Source organism: Scleropages formosus, chromosome 7, assembly GCF_900964775.1.
Source record: "Scleropages formosus chromosome 7, fSclFor1.1, whole genome shotgun sequence".
Lineage (NCBI taxonomy): Eukaryota > Metazoa > Chordata > Actinopteri > Osteoglossiformes > Osteoglossidae > Scleropages > Scleropages formosus.
In genome coordinates this window covers 24,061,281-24,075,755 of record NC_041812.1, presented here as the reverse complement: position 1 = coordinate 24,075,755, position 14,475 = coordinate 24,061,281, and the positions used below count along the sequence as shown (strand labels likewise).

Sequence of the window (14,475 nt, the reverse complement as noted above, 5' to 3'; positions counted from 1 at the left end):
CGGGGATCGAAGTGGGAAACTTGAAACGTGGTTGACGGGCAGGACCCCCCTGCCCCTTGCTCAGCTACTCAGGCCGGTGGTGTTGGAACCCAGGGCTCCACAATCAACCTGTACATCGTGGTCGCCAACAGGACAGGTACATCTTAAATTTCACTCATCAAATCCAATTAGAAACCTGTCTAGCTTAGGAACATTTTAGAAAAACTGTAAACATACTTGGGGGGGGGGGGGGGGGGGGGGGGGGGGAATCAGCAAATGTCCATGTTTAAAGTATCTTTGTAATCAAAATGAATCAGGGCGTCACATAAAAGAAATAAAACTTGCGAAAAATCATCGAAAAAGCAAGATACTGGGCCTTCATTTTTGCTTTATTTTTGATGATGTCTTTTTGTTTTGTATTTCAAATTTCTTAACTTAATTCATGAGTATATTAAACCTTAATTTATTTCAGACAGGAATCAGAACGACTCAACCTGTCCTGCTATGAATATTAAAGTAAATTACCATTCTGGACAGTCAGACAGCCATTAAAATTGAGCCCTGAAGTCGACTGTGCGACTGGATGGAAGCACTGGGGGGGGGGGTAATACTCAATTTGACTCCACTTAAGCCAGACCCCCAGTATGCCCACCCTCCCCGCATCCAGCTCACACTCCTCTCTAATCACCACCCACACCAAATGGCCCAAGGAAGGAGATTTTACTGGATGCAGAAACATCTGCTCAAGGGCACTGTGTGTGTGTGTGTGTGTGTGTGTGTGTGGGGAGGGGTGTCGCCTTAAGGTACTAGCTTTTTGTTTGGTTTCACACAACAAGGATGACCTCTCAATGACCCCTTTCTTTAAAAGAGTCCTGTGACCTCTGACCTCACATGAGTGCTCAGGTTAATGGATCAGGGAGGGTGGAGGGCACAGGGGTGCTGGCGGGGGGAGGGCGGAGAGGCAGAACAAGACCAACAGCGCCGCTCCCCAGGGTAGAGCATAGCAATGGATTGCGATCCACAGCAGATGTGAGCTCCAGTGCCGCCCTGCTGCCACAAAGTGAATAAAGAAGTGGATTAGAGGGGCAACAGTAGTGGCCCCTTATCAACCTGTCCCTGTCACACGTGTGTCACATATGTTCCACACAAACATGGCACAGCTAATCCCTAAAGTGACCAAATGCTCACATGACCATTTGAGCAAAGGATCAGCACAGAGTTCAGCACTCTGGGACCTACATTTATCCCTTTATCTTTGCAGTTAATTCTAACCTAATTAAATGCACTGAGATTCAATCCTGTGCAACAACGGAAGATGAAAAGGTTCGAGGGGGTGGACACTTTTATAGGCTATGCACACAGGTGATGCTGAAGATGTTCATGAGGAAAGCCTGTGTGACATCATGGAGCTGGAGAGATGAAGAAAAAGCAAGCAGGGTGCAGAAAGGAGTCGCAGAACCTGCGCACCACAGCTGTCACAAACAGCCACTCCATCAGCAAGAGACCAGCATGTGCCGTGGCCCATCACACACACACACGAGCATGCTCATGCTTCCTGAACATCCATGCTGGGTCACACTGGGAAACAAGCTCAGAGGTAATCTGAAAAGGCTGCCCGACATCTTAGAACCGAGACCCGACTGGCACCTGAGCAGACTGACCGGTTCCGAGAGCCACCCTGAGCCTGGGGGATGGACAACTGATACGGTTCAGAGAGAGAAAAGGACAGCAGAGGGCACCAAGCTCTGTTTGACGACTGCGGTCCTGCGCGCACCTGCCGGCTTTCGCTCCTCCACAGTCCGTTGACCGTCTTGGTGGGGGCGATGGTGACCACGGGTGGGGTGCTTGGCACACTGTGGCTCCCTGGTGGCACTATGATGGGACCTGTGGGCCCCCGCTTGGGCGTACTGACTGGGGAGCTGTGATTGGTTGCTGGGGAAGAGACAGGAGAGGACTCGCTGCTGATGGAGGACCCTGCAGGACACAGGAAAAGTGATAATGATTACCACCACAGCCGACTGGTAGCACAAGTTCAGGTAAACTCACACTCATTAGCTAAATAATAACAACAACAATAGTAACAATAATAAAGGTGCGGAAGGTAGCATAGTGATTCGAACAACTGCAGTCAAAGGATGCAGGTTTGAATCCTACTTCCTGCTATAGTAGCCTTCATCAAGTTACTTAACCTGAACCAATACAGTAAAAATGACCCTGCTGTATGAACTGGTAAATCAGTATAAGCACCTTAGTAAACAAATGCCACTGCCCACCCCTCAAGCTCTTCCTCTTGCTGCTCTGAGAAGAATGTCTCACTGAGAGCGGTTGCAGCAGCTGGGCGCTGTTGTTTTGGGACTGGGTCCGCACGGGTCTTCAACTCGATAGCCAGGTTGATGGTACATGGAACGCCTTTCGGCAGAGGCCATGCTGACACCACGGAGTGTGTTCACTTTGCCCCTATCCTGTAATGCTGCGTCACATATCCCCCTCCCCGTGACCATCCGTGGCGTGAACACCCCCTGCTCGGGTTTCCCGGCAGCAGCTGGGGTCCGATCGTGCCAGGCAGATGGGCGCTAACTAATACGCGCGCCATCTGAATGTCAGCACACTGGTGTCTTTCTCTTGTATGCAAATAGGGTCTGCGTGCACCCATGGAGGTCTGGCTGCAGAGCAGCCATCCTGAGAGTAGCTGTCAAAGGGGTATGGATATATATTGATCTATCTGAGTGTGTGCGTGCGCGCTCTCACACATGCATGTCTGAATGTAAGCATGCAACACTAACACGGAAAGCAAGGAACACGTTGACCTCCCCAGTGCAGTCCGCACAGAGGCTGCAGTGTGTTCTTGCCCCGTCCCTGTTGTGTGATTTTATCACATGGTGCCACCGGCTCCACTGCTCTTTGTAAACATGGAAGAAGGGCCGTTTTAGGGGTGTGTGCAGGTGCAGGGGGTGGGTACTGCTTATACAGGTGGCTCATGCTAAATGCCACCAACCTCTCCTGGCTGCACTCCCTAGGCATTAGAGCAACAATTAAAGCACCCATTTAAAATCTGGTGTGTGTGCTGTGTCTGCTGCCTTCAGACACACATCAGTGGCTTCATTAGCAGGGAGTTTGTGTGTGTGGAACCCATGGGGCTGGGTCTATCAACTAGCTGGTATGGTTGAGCAGGCTGACACAGGGTGAACACAGAGCATGCCGTCAGGCGCCAAGGGACTGTGCAGTCATGTCTGCACGGAAAGCCTCAAAGGGTGAACACAGACAAAGGACTGAGAGCACTGTGTGCGCTGTGGTGTGTGTGTGTTGGTCAGGCGGCCTCTCGATGCTGGAAGCTCCACGCCGCGCTGAATGAAGCAACAATTCTTGGACACAGCAGCACAGACATAGCCTCTCGATCCCGAGTTCTGAAGTGCTCAGCGTAGGGCAGGAATCAGACCTGGCCATCATTTTGAACCCTGACACTCCGGCAAGGTACAGAGAGAACAGGAATTTGGAAGTCTGATCTCTACTGAGAAGGAATGAACTAAGTAAGCTCAGTGGCTTGGTGCAATTAAGTCAGATCTTTACTGGAAATACTGTTTACCGCGTTATTGCTCAGTAACGACGTGGTGACATTAAAACGTAATTTATCAGGAGGAGAAAGAGACACTCAAACAGTAGCATGACAAGGGGAGTGAAAGACTGTAATAAACTGAGTGAAACAAGTGGAATGGTGGGGGTGTTCCTCAGCTCTGCCCCCACTTTTGACCCTGGGGACATTCGAACCCTGGGACACAGCCCACAAAACCTCCTGAACACCAACAAACACCAGTCAGACACCAGACCGTATGACACCTACTCATCAACCTTCTCCAAGTGGCTATGCCCCCTGCTGGCAGCCAATCACCACCTGTATGTAACGGGGAACCATCGCCAAAGTGATCGTGATGAGCGGGACACTGTCGGAGACGCTGGGAATTCACTCGGAAAACAAGGTAATGCACCAGAAACACACTTTCACAAGCTGACGAGCAACTTCAACAGGAAAGAGCTCGTTCTATCATCACACCTCTGTTCACACCCCTGAACTACAGTCTCTGCCTATTAACACCATTCACCTCACACTGTGCGTTTACCATCACAGAGACCCTGGTGCTTCCAATGAAAGGAGCTGTGGTGGCCTACAAGTGCGTGACTGGTGACTGGGGGGGGGTCATTGGGCAGGGCTCACCTCGGGGCTCCTCAGCCTGCTTGGCAAGTTTGCGCAGGGCAGCGGCGAATCCCGAGTGGGTCGACTGCACGGCTGGGCTGCCATTGGGCACGACGGAGCCATTGAGGGCCAGTGGGGTCAGCGGGCTCACCGTGGCCGTGGTCCTGGGGGCCGCAGAGATCATTCCCAGCGAAGGTGACTTGGGCTCATGGCTCATGCCTGCGAGGGCAACAAGGGGGCAGGGTGTTACAAACAGGCACAGAAATATCCCTCTCTTCTCTCTCTTACATAGACACACACACACACTTTCCCAGTCAAAAAAAAAATGCCAGGGAAAAACACCATGTCCCCCTGTGTGTCACACACAAGGGAGGAGTAACTCTGTGAGGTCACATGTCAGAGGTTAGTTAGAGGTCTGTGGTGTCCGAAAAGGAAGGTACACCGTTCTTGGGAGGTTTCCCTGAAACAAAGCACACAGGTCAATTATTGTGCCTTGGCCAGCTGAAGAGTCAGACGCATCAGACACACCTGCATCACACCCTCATGCCACATTGGCGTTGCTCTGTGGCTGTCAAAACCCCTTCACACTTAAAAACATCGTTCGCCCCCAGGGGCGAGGACTGATTAGTGGCCCCTCGCTGAGCACGAGCCCTGACGGCTTCCCGGCAGGAAACTCCAATCAACAAGCGGCTTCCTGGAGCTGCTGCGTCACCCTGTCTTGCACCCCAGTCCTCCAGGACAGGCTCCAGACCACCGCAACCCTGCACTGGATGAGGTTAATGTGCAAAGGCTGAAAAGCACACATCGCACGAGCAGGTCAAGTGCCGCACAAATGCGCACGAGTGTTCGTATACACACACACACACACACACACACACACCCACCACAAGGGGGGGGGCCTGACATATGACCCTTAGCGGAACACATGGCCACTTTGCGCATTAACAGAGCAGAGCGACGGCGCGCCGACCAGTCCCACTCAGCCGGTCATGCTCAGTTCACAAACCAACCGCCCTTTGAAAAGACCAAATTATCTGTGATGAATGTGAGGGAGAAATGCAAAGAGCGTAGTGTGCCGATAACTCCAAATGCCCACCGCCCCCCCAACCCCCCACCTGGCCTCTCGCTGAACCACCAACACCAGTTCATAAACGGCTGAAGTACCGCTCTGCTCTTCAGGGCTCTGAACCGCCGTTGAACCCGCCCAACGCTGCGGCTCCTAAGAAACGAAGGAACTTAGTTCTGGTGAACGCTCACACAACAGTCCTCAAAGGGGGCACAACCGTTTTCGGACGGCCGTGAAAACGGGGCAAAGTTATCTGGGCTGCTCACGAGACGCAAGACCCCCCCCCCCCCCGACAACAAAAAAAAAAAAAAAAAAAAAGAGTGTTGATTCCTTACTCAGCAACGCCTCGCTCGTCATGTCGGCACCCTTGGCTGAGAGCCGCCTACCACACACACCAAGGCAAACACCATTTTCCTCTTCTTCTCCCTGGTCACCCCCCCATGCACAAAGACGGTTTGAGGCTTATCTAACAAAGCAACACAGCACACATCCAGCACCCTGCCTATCTCTCTTGCTTGCTTGCCTGCTTCCTCTCTCTCTCTCTCTCTCTCTCCCCCTTTTCTCACCCAGTAGCTGCTGAAGTGTCACAAGACCGCCCCCCCCCCCCCACCCTATAATTCCTCGGCCGTTCTTAGATAACAGAGGCGTGTGCCCTGCCGCCAGCACTACCATGTGTCCCTCCCGCAGGGTGCCAGTGGTCACATCTTACCCCCTGCATGACATAACCGGGAACAACCGCGTGTGTGAGTGTAAGTCCGTCTCCCTGTCGTCAAGTGTGTAATGTGATGGCGGTCAATGTGCAGACAGCAAACAAACACACACCCGCAGGTGCAGCGAAATAACCGAGCTCCCCATAAGGCACTGACCTGGCCTCATTAGCATATTAAACGTGTCCCCCGGCCAACGGGAGCAGAATTTGTCCCTCCCTCCGTCGCTCTGAAAGGTATAATCATATATGTTGCTGGGTGCTGCCCCCGCTCTGGGAGGACGTGGTGGTTCACGTCTCGGGGGACGGGGGTGGTGCCTCATATGACTGCAATACAAAACAGAGCCGATCCTGTACGACTAAGGAATCAGAGGGAAACAACAGGAGTGTGAGATTGCAGACATCAGCTCCTGCCTCACCCAAACACGGTGCGATACGAACGGGACCGCACATATAGCAGCGGTCGTATGGTCGCGGTCACCTTTGTGGGCCTGAATGTCTACTTGTGCCCAGTGTGCACTTCAGTCTGAGGGCCTGTCATAGCCTCTCTTGACCAGCAGAAGGCAGTATTGAATGCAGGCTTCGATCCTTGGGCAAAACATCCTACAGCTCTGCCTTCCCTTCAGCTGTCTGCCCCCATCGTGCTGTAGTCCAACCCATGCATCTGAACCTGTGACCTTGGGGAAGAAAAGGCCCCCGGGGGCCCCATTTCCCGCTCATCTGGGGACCCTGGCTGTGGAGCTGTGTCACCGAGCACCTGCTGCAACTGAACCTCCTTAGCTCCTAACTGGGTCTAAACACACAAGCGCACCTGGCCCAGGTGATACTGTGTACAGAAAATAAAACACACTTCAGAAGGATCTGTGCGTGCGTATGCGCACATGTGTGAGAGCACATGCGCTGCTCAGAACAAAACCCCCCTTGTCCTGAGCTTGTCAACACCAGTAGCACAGCTCATCCTGTCCAATGCAGGGAATCATGTGGGGCATTAGCCCCGCCCACCTGCAGCAATACCCCACACATGCCCGGCAACCCCAGAAACAAAGCCCGGCTCCTGGACCGAGGACACAACTCCAAGGACGGCCTTTCAGAGGGTTGTGGTACACACCTGCTACACGGGTCAGTTGCTCAGCAGTCGCACAGCATAATGACACTTTGGCCACAACCCAGCGACAAAAAACAACAGCAGGGGCACAGTGGTTAGAACTGCCACCTTCAGACTCCAAGGACCAAGTGTGAATCCTGTCTCATGCTGTACAAGCTTTGATCAAGGCACTTACTCTGAAGTGACACAGTAAAAATTGCCCAGCTGTATAAATGGGTAAACCAGAGTGTAAGTGATATTAACGAATAAATGTCATTTAATAAATATAAATGAATAAATATCCTCACTGCCTCCAGTGGAGACCGGGGATCATGGAGACCAGGAAGAAAAGGGGGGGGTAAAGGGTAAAGGGTTCAAGAGAGTTGGGGAACGGAGCCGGTCGGGCACTTGCACCTTCCGCAAACACATGAAAGGGAAGAGCCACCGACATTCCCTGGGGCAAAATCGTGCTGTAGCATTGAGCGAAACCCGTCCTACACAACACATATGCCTCCTGCTGTCTGCTTCGCCCCCCCTACTGTCCTCCCCCTCATTATTCTGCGATGCTTTGAAACTCAGAGCTCTAACTGAGGCCCCAGAGTGTTTATATTTATATGTTCCTGTTGTGTGCAGAACACTGGAGGACAGCAGCTCGACCTGCGGTGGTCAGAGGACACCACACAAACACACACCGGGGACAGGCTGCACCCCAGCCAGCTGCTCTGCTGACAAGACAAAAGCAACAGTGGCAGTCAACCCTGGTCATGACTGGGAGCTCAAACCCAATGCCAGGGCTATGGTTGTTACCTGCACTGGACCTGCTGGATGTACTGACCCCCCGCAAACTCCTGGGCCCTGCAACTTAATCAGCGCTGCTGCATCTGCACACCTCATTGGCAGAGATCTCTCACACACACACACACACACACACACACACACACACACACACACACAAGCCACTGTGTAGCTGTGTGTATAAATGGCGCCTGGAGACGCTCCCATAAAGGCCTCGTTAACAACATGATTATGTGAGGGAGAAAAACTGTTTTATGGCACATCTAACCCTCAGCAGTAAAGCACCGGGGCAGGGAGACGAACACACACAATGTTTTTGCGCAGTCCTGAGCAGGAGGGCAGTGATCTGTGTGTGTGTTTGTGTGTGTGTGTCAGCTCCACTGAAACCAGAGATTTTTGTCCAACAACAGAACCAATAAAGCGGAGCTGCATGATTTACACTACACTGGTTTCTTGGTGCCAAAGAGTTGTGCAGTGTGGGAGGCAGCCCAACACACACAGGGCTGTGAAGGATGGCACCCAAAGGCCCCCTGGCAAATCATGGGTTTCCCAGGAAGTGGGAGGAGCTTCACTTTGCTAATGCTTCGCCTGTGGGATCTGTCCCCACACCCACCCCATCCCTCACTCTGTTCCCGACACGCCGTGTCCCTCCCGCATTAACGGTTTAGCAGCCGTTACTAATCACGGCCGCGAGGTTTCCTACGGATCACTAATTACTGGTCCGTCTCCCCCGGCGACCCCTCAGCTGTGTGTTCGCGGTCCCTCTGCTGCCACGACCCACTCGCTACACGAGCTAATGGGCGATGCGTTCCAGAGCCCCAGGACCTAAGGAGGGCAGCGCTGGAGGAACAGGAGGTATAATTACACCCTGGGAGCCAGGTCCTGCTGAGCGTGTGTGTGCGCACAAAGTACAGAGAAATGCCCACTGATCACAGCTCCCTCTCTTTACACCTTTAGCCCATTTGTACACGAACCCATGTGATGCCGGTGTCCAAGAAGACCGTTTCCCAGAGAGCCACCGCTGCACTCCACAGCCCCGGGCATCTCGACCGCGCAGCCCACACCAACGTCAGAAACAGTAACAGGGACGAGACGGAAACTCCTGAGAGGGACTGCAGTTTGCTGTGTGTTTGGACTGCTTCCAGAAGCAGAGTGAGTCGAGCAGGACGGGACTGGAGCCAAACCCCAGCCGGGCTTCGCAAAAGGAAAAAGGGTCTGTGTGATTTTCTGAAGGGCTCATCGCAGGGGGTCCGATTACATTGAGAAACAACATTGGACACATTGTGGAAAACAGCACTTTGCCATCTCTATCTGACATGCACACACACGCACACACACACACAACCACAGTGCACTTCTCAAAGACCCCCCACTTTAAGTCCTACTGAGTACAGTCAATACAGAGATTTTCTACAGTTTTTAACGTGGAAATGGATAAAAAGGTGGTCTGGCTGCATAACGCCTTGCTGTACCTTGCTGTACCCTGTTGTGCCGTTCCCTTCAGCTCACTGTAACATCTGGTCCTGCTCCCTCTGCTAGTGGGATCGTCCCACGTTTGTCTCCGTCAACACCAGGTCAGCGACACCCTGCATGCCAGCAGCACACCATCCATCTCCTCGCCATAGACTCTTGCTTTACAAAGCAAGAAGCACCAATGATGCATACCATATAGGACCATACCATAGGGTATCATACCATACCATAACAAAATAACGTCCCAGTGTTCAGTCAGCCCTAATGTGTCGCCCAAAACATTTTTTTTTTCTTTGTATCCCTTGAGTGCTATCGATAATATTCCTGGTCCCCCGTTCCCGAAAAACCGTCACACCCTTGTACACAGTTACTAGTTTAACAATGACAATGATTGCTGACTAGACACAATCACCCCGTCGGCCTTCTGCAAACTCTATCTGTATTATTACTGTCCCTTCAGAAAGGGTCTCAAGCCCACCTCTTTCAGAGCCTCCTGTCTTCTGAGCTCCTACCAGCCCCTCTGTCGATGAAGCACTTCTGTTCACTCCAAGGTGTGCGGCACTTTGAAGAAAAGTGCACATACATGAGCAGTTGCCACTGTAACTGCGATGATCGTACGACCGCAGCCCATTTACGCTGGCTGTGCGGTCCTCTGCGGTCTTCAGGAGGTTAGAGCGCCACCCCCCATCAACACGCTTCCTGTGTGCAACACACTACCTTCCTCCAGGTGGTCAGAAGAGGTTACACACAGCTGCTGCTTGTGGAGCCTGGGAGGAGGGGAGGGGGTGGCGGGGGGTCTGACTCCTGCACAGCTGCCCCCTTTATCTGCTGCTGGCTCAGCTGCAGCCTTTCTGCTCCGTTTATTCAAATGCTTGTCGCCGTCCGGGGATTCGCACGGTAACGTTAAAACATGGTACCTATCTGTCCTGAAACGGGCTCAATGGCTTGGCAGCTCGTCACATTGTAAACGAGTATTCCAACACACACACACACACACACACACACACACACACACAGAGCACCTGACAGGTACACCTGCTTTCCGCTACCTGCCAACACACTGTGCATCACAAGGTCGAGTTGCTGCTGGTGTCCTGCGCAGGTGGGGGGGGCAGGCAGCGGTCCGGTACCAGGTGCCCAGTTCCAGCAGCTCAGCACTCCGGACCCTTTCACACTCACCACACGTGAGTGGCCGGGGGAGGCAGCCCACCTTCGCACCCACAGCTCCCGAAGCAAAGAGGGAAGAAGCTCCCAGCCATGTTGTGCACTTCACTGCCAGTGGGACTGCAATCAAAGCGCCGGGGAACTGGGTTCAGTCCCTCGCAGCATCGTAAATGGAGCGGAAGCACGACGATGCGGCAGCGCCGCCCACTGGAAACCAGCACCACTCCATCAAAGGCACTTAACAACAGGGCGCAGGGAGAAGGACCTGTCGAGGTATATGCAAAACAGCTATTATCTGTGGACGGTGTAACTTCCTCGTTCCGCACTGTAAGCGCTGTCATACAACGTGCGCAAATGTTTCTTGCTTTGTATGCAAATTCCTGAGGCCATCTGCTGAGCCTGGTCGGAACGAGTGGGACGCAGTGCCTTCTTCCAGCGCATCCTCTAAACCTTTCCTCGAGTAAATTAAAAATTAAAAGTAAGAAAGGAGGGCGAAGAAACTGGTGACAAAGAAGCCTCGGAACGGGCCCGGAGCTGAACGAGCGACCGCGATCGAGACGCAGCGCAGTCGAGAGTCGCTGGAGTGCTACAGCCTCTTTTTGTGACGATACAGCATTCGGCCCCCCGCCACCGTGTGACGCCAATGCAGTCTGAAGGTGCGTTTTGTATAAACCAGGCCAAGCAGAACCACGAGCGAATGGACTGTTTACCCGCCGGGTGTCCCTGGTGCTCCATCACTGGCTCATCTCAGCCAACGTGCGCCCGGCATGGCCTCCTCAAAGGCACCGCCATAACCGCATTTACTGCCCAAAGCAGATTAGCCACAGCGACTGGGTCTTTCAATGTGCTCCCGACACAGAAAAGAGGCCCTTTTCATTTGATTTCCCTTTATTAATGACTTTAATCTAAACCACATATGCTTAACATAGTTTGACCCCCCAGGCACGTGACATCTTCAGCTCAAGATTGCAGTGTGTGATGAGATTATGGGCCTAATCCCTTTGCAAAGGACAAATACACAACCCTGTGCGATAAAAGCAGGAAGCGCAGTGGTTAGAGCCCTCACCTTGCAATCTGAGGACCAGGTTCGAATCCCACCCTCCTGCTCTAGCGCCTTGATCACAGTGCTTACCCTGAACTGGCACAGTAAAAATTACGCTACTGCATAAATGGGTAAATCAGCGTAAATAGACTGGCGTACAAACCCCGCACTGCAATTCGTTTTGAAGAAAGCCGTCAAATGATTGAACGAAAGAATGTGGATGTAAGAGAAAGACGTTGTTCGGGGGGAGGAGCTCCCTAGCTCCCTTCTCTTCTCAGTGCGATCAGGATTTTCCACTTAAAATCTACTGCTGACATCAAAGTCTCCAGCAGCCAGTGTTTCCAGTACATCTATTGTTTGATGCCCATCGTGTTTATGGGCTCAACTGGCTACACAAAGCTGAACATAAACCCACTCCAGGCATTACACACCACCACAGGGCACTCAGATTGAGGAGATCCTCCAAATCTAAAAATTAGGCTGCTCTCATTTTCAGTACTTCAAACTGGCTTCCAAAAGCTGTGCGTGCACACACGCACGCATGCACGCATGCACAGAACCTCAGCGCTAACATGTGGTGCACAAAAGGACCTCCCGGTTCCTACAATCGTGATACTTCTCCTCGCTTTTCTCCCTCGGAACTGATGGCATGAAAGGCATCGCTTTCAATTATCAACCTGAAATCTGTGCACCACCATAAGAAATGAAATCACTTCCCAAAAACCTCAGACAGCTCATCGCAACTGCAGCGTCTTCCTGGTCCGTGTCACATACGCTGAACACAATTTTTACACTTTTCTGCAACAGAGATACACTGTACGTGTGTGTGTTTTTTTTTTTTTTTTTAGACTTCCTGGTTTTCTCCCTCACACTAATAAAATGTTTACAGTGTTAGTCTTGAAGCCAAAGCACTAAATCAGCCATCAGGGGGCATGTTCGTTAGAACTGTCACCTTGCAATCTAAGGCCCAGGGATCGAACCCTCCTCCTGCTGTAGTGTGCTTAATCAAGGTACTTATCTTGAATTGATACAGTAAAAAATTAACATGGTGTATAAATGAGTACATTTAGTGTAAGTAATATAACATGTTGAATCCCTTTTGGAGAAAAGGCATCAAATAAATAATGGCTAATAATAATAATAATAATAATAATAATAATAATAATAATAACGATAGAGACAGAGTTGGGCTGAGGGAGGCATAACGCTGTATTATTGACACTTAATAATTCAAAGAGCTATGCTGAGATGTCCTGCATTTTTATAATGACATCAAGAATTATTTCAACAAAATGTTTCCGAATGCACGCCGCACGACTAGCGTAAATGTGAAATAGTCACAAAACATATGTAGCACGCCTTTTAGCCTGGGTACGAAACTGCGTTTGAAAGGACTTACATTTATTCATTTAGCTGATGCTTTTCTCCAAAGAGACTTACATTGTTAGCGTACCTACAATTATTTACCCATCTATACAGCTCGGAAACATTACTGGGGCAATTTTAGAGTAAGTACCTTGCTCAGGGTTACTACAGCCAGAGGTGGGGATCAAGCCTGCACCTTTTAGGTCCAAAGGCAACAGCTCTAACCACTACACTACCAGCTGTCCCTGGCTTAATGAACAGCAAACATTTAATATACATAAATCACATGCGAACACAAAGGTGTTAGGTGTGACATTACCTACGAGTCAGATCCACGGCTCTGCGCCCAATCCAGGGGAACCTGTTAGGCTGACACAGCTCAGCAGCGCTGCGAGCAACACGAGCTCCCGCTCTGGGCCCAGGGCTGTTCCCAGGTGAAACCCAGTAAGGCCGATCCCCTAATTACCGAGTCGGATCATCTGCACACTACAAACCGCCGCACAAGCAGCTGTTAAATACCCCAGAAATTCTATCTGGCCAGCAGGGCGGCGCTCTCTGTGCACCTTCTATCGGAAGCAAAGGATGGAGCTCCCGCAGCACAGTTCACAGGGGCCCGTCAGCCACCAACACCAGACGGGAAAGCGCACGGCAGAAGGAACACGAGTTCATGACGGGTGCGTGACAGGAGCCACAACAGTAGAAAGAGGAGCCTTAGGCACCCACACCATGTTTTACAGTAAGCTGACCTTGCTTCCTTTCTTGGGCCAAACGTGGGAGATCAAGCACTGTTTTACAGGACGGCCTTCGTGGGCACAGCAGACAGACACTTAAGCACGTGGGACACGCGAGAAGGACACCAACTTGTTCAGCATCCGCAGCGACGTATGGAAATTCGGGCCAGCCACTCACTGCCTCCACCGTGGCAACAAGGGGACACGGGCGGCCGGTCACGCGCACATGATGTGACGTTTCCCTCAGCCGCTTCCACTCGCGCGTCTCTCTGCTTCGTCAACTTACGGTTTCACTCACTCACTGTGTCACAGACGGAAAGTATCGGGCAGAAGGTGCGAAAACAGGTCTGCGGAACGACACACCACACACTCGTGGGTCGGGGGGGACGGGGGGTGTGTCCTCCCAGTTTACCCTCCCCTCCGTATTTATCATAACTCGACTGAGAAGTGTACACTTTGACTTGGTTTCTTTGCCCCCCGCCGCGCGGTTCTCGTTCTCTCTTCACCTTCCACACACCCCACCAAAACGTGACAAATTATTCCCCGGACTCCATTCAACACGTCGTCATTCAGAAGGACTAATGTGCTATTTCTGAACAGACGCCAAATGCTTTCGTGCTCACGGTCTTAGGACCGGTGTGTTTAACCCCGAGCTGAACCTGAACCGCGAGCACCGACCCGTTTCTTCACCGAAAACACACAGTCCGTCCCGCGCGCGGCGCACAGGATTGTGGACAGGCAGCCTCGCGCCGAGTCCTGGTTGGTACGTAAAGCACGAGGCGCGCAGTAGCCGGGACCGTCCGTGTCCGTGGGTCACCGCTCTTATTGGCCCCATGAGTCCGTCAGCTGTAGTACAACACGAGGGGACGGTAAACGCGCTA

The 14,475-nt window shown here is 52.0% G+C and overlaps 1 protein-coding gene across 7 annotated transcripts in view; it reads right to left on the bottom strand.

The window, feature by feature from the left end:
- Positions 1 to 14,475, bottom strand: part of LOC108926330 (genetic suppressor element 1-like) — a 161,860-nt gene that overhangs the window by 11,448 nt on the left and 135,937 nt on the right. For all 7 annotated transcript variants that reach the window (XM_018738967.1, XM_018738968.1, XM_018738969.1 and 4 more), the window contains 2 exons: positions 4,190 to 4,387; positions 1,754 to 1,953 (listed from right to left, as the gene is read on the bottom strand). In XM_018738967.1, the coding sequence (XP_018594483.1) occupies positions 1,754 to 1,953; positions 4,190 to 4,387 (398 nt within the window). The remainder of the gene's footprint in view (positions 1 to 1,753; positions 1,954 to 4,189; positions 4,388 to 14,475) is intronic.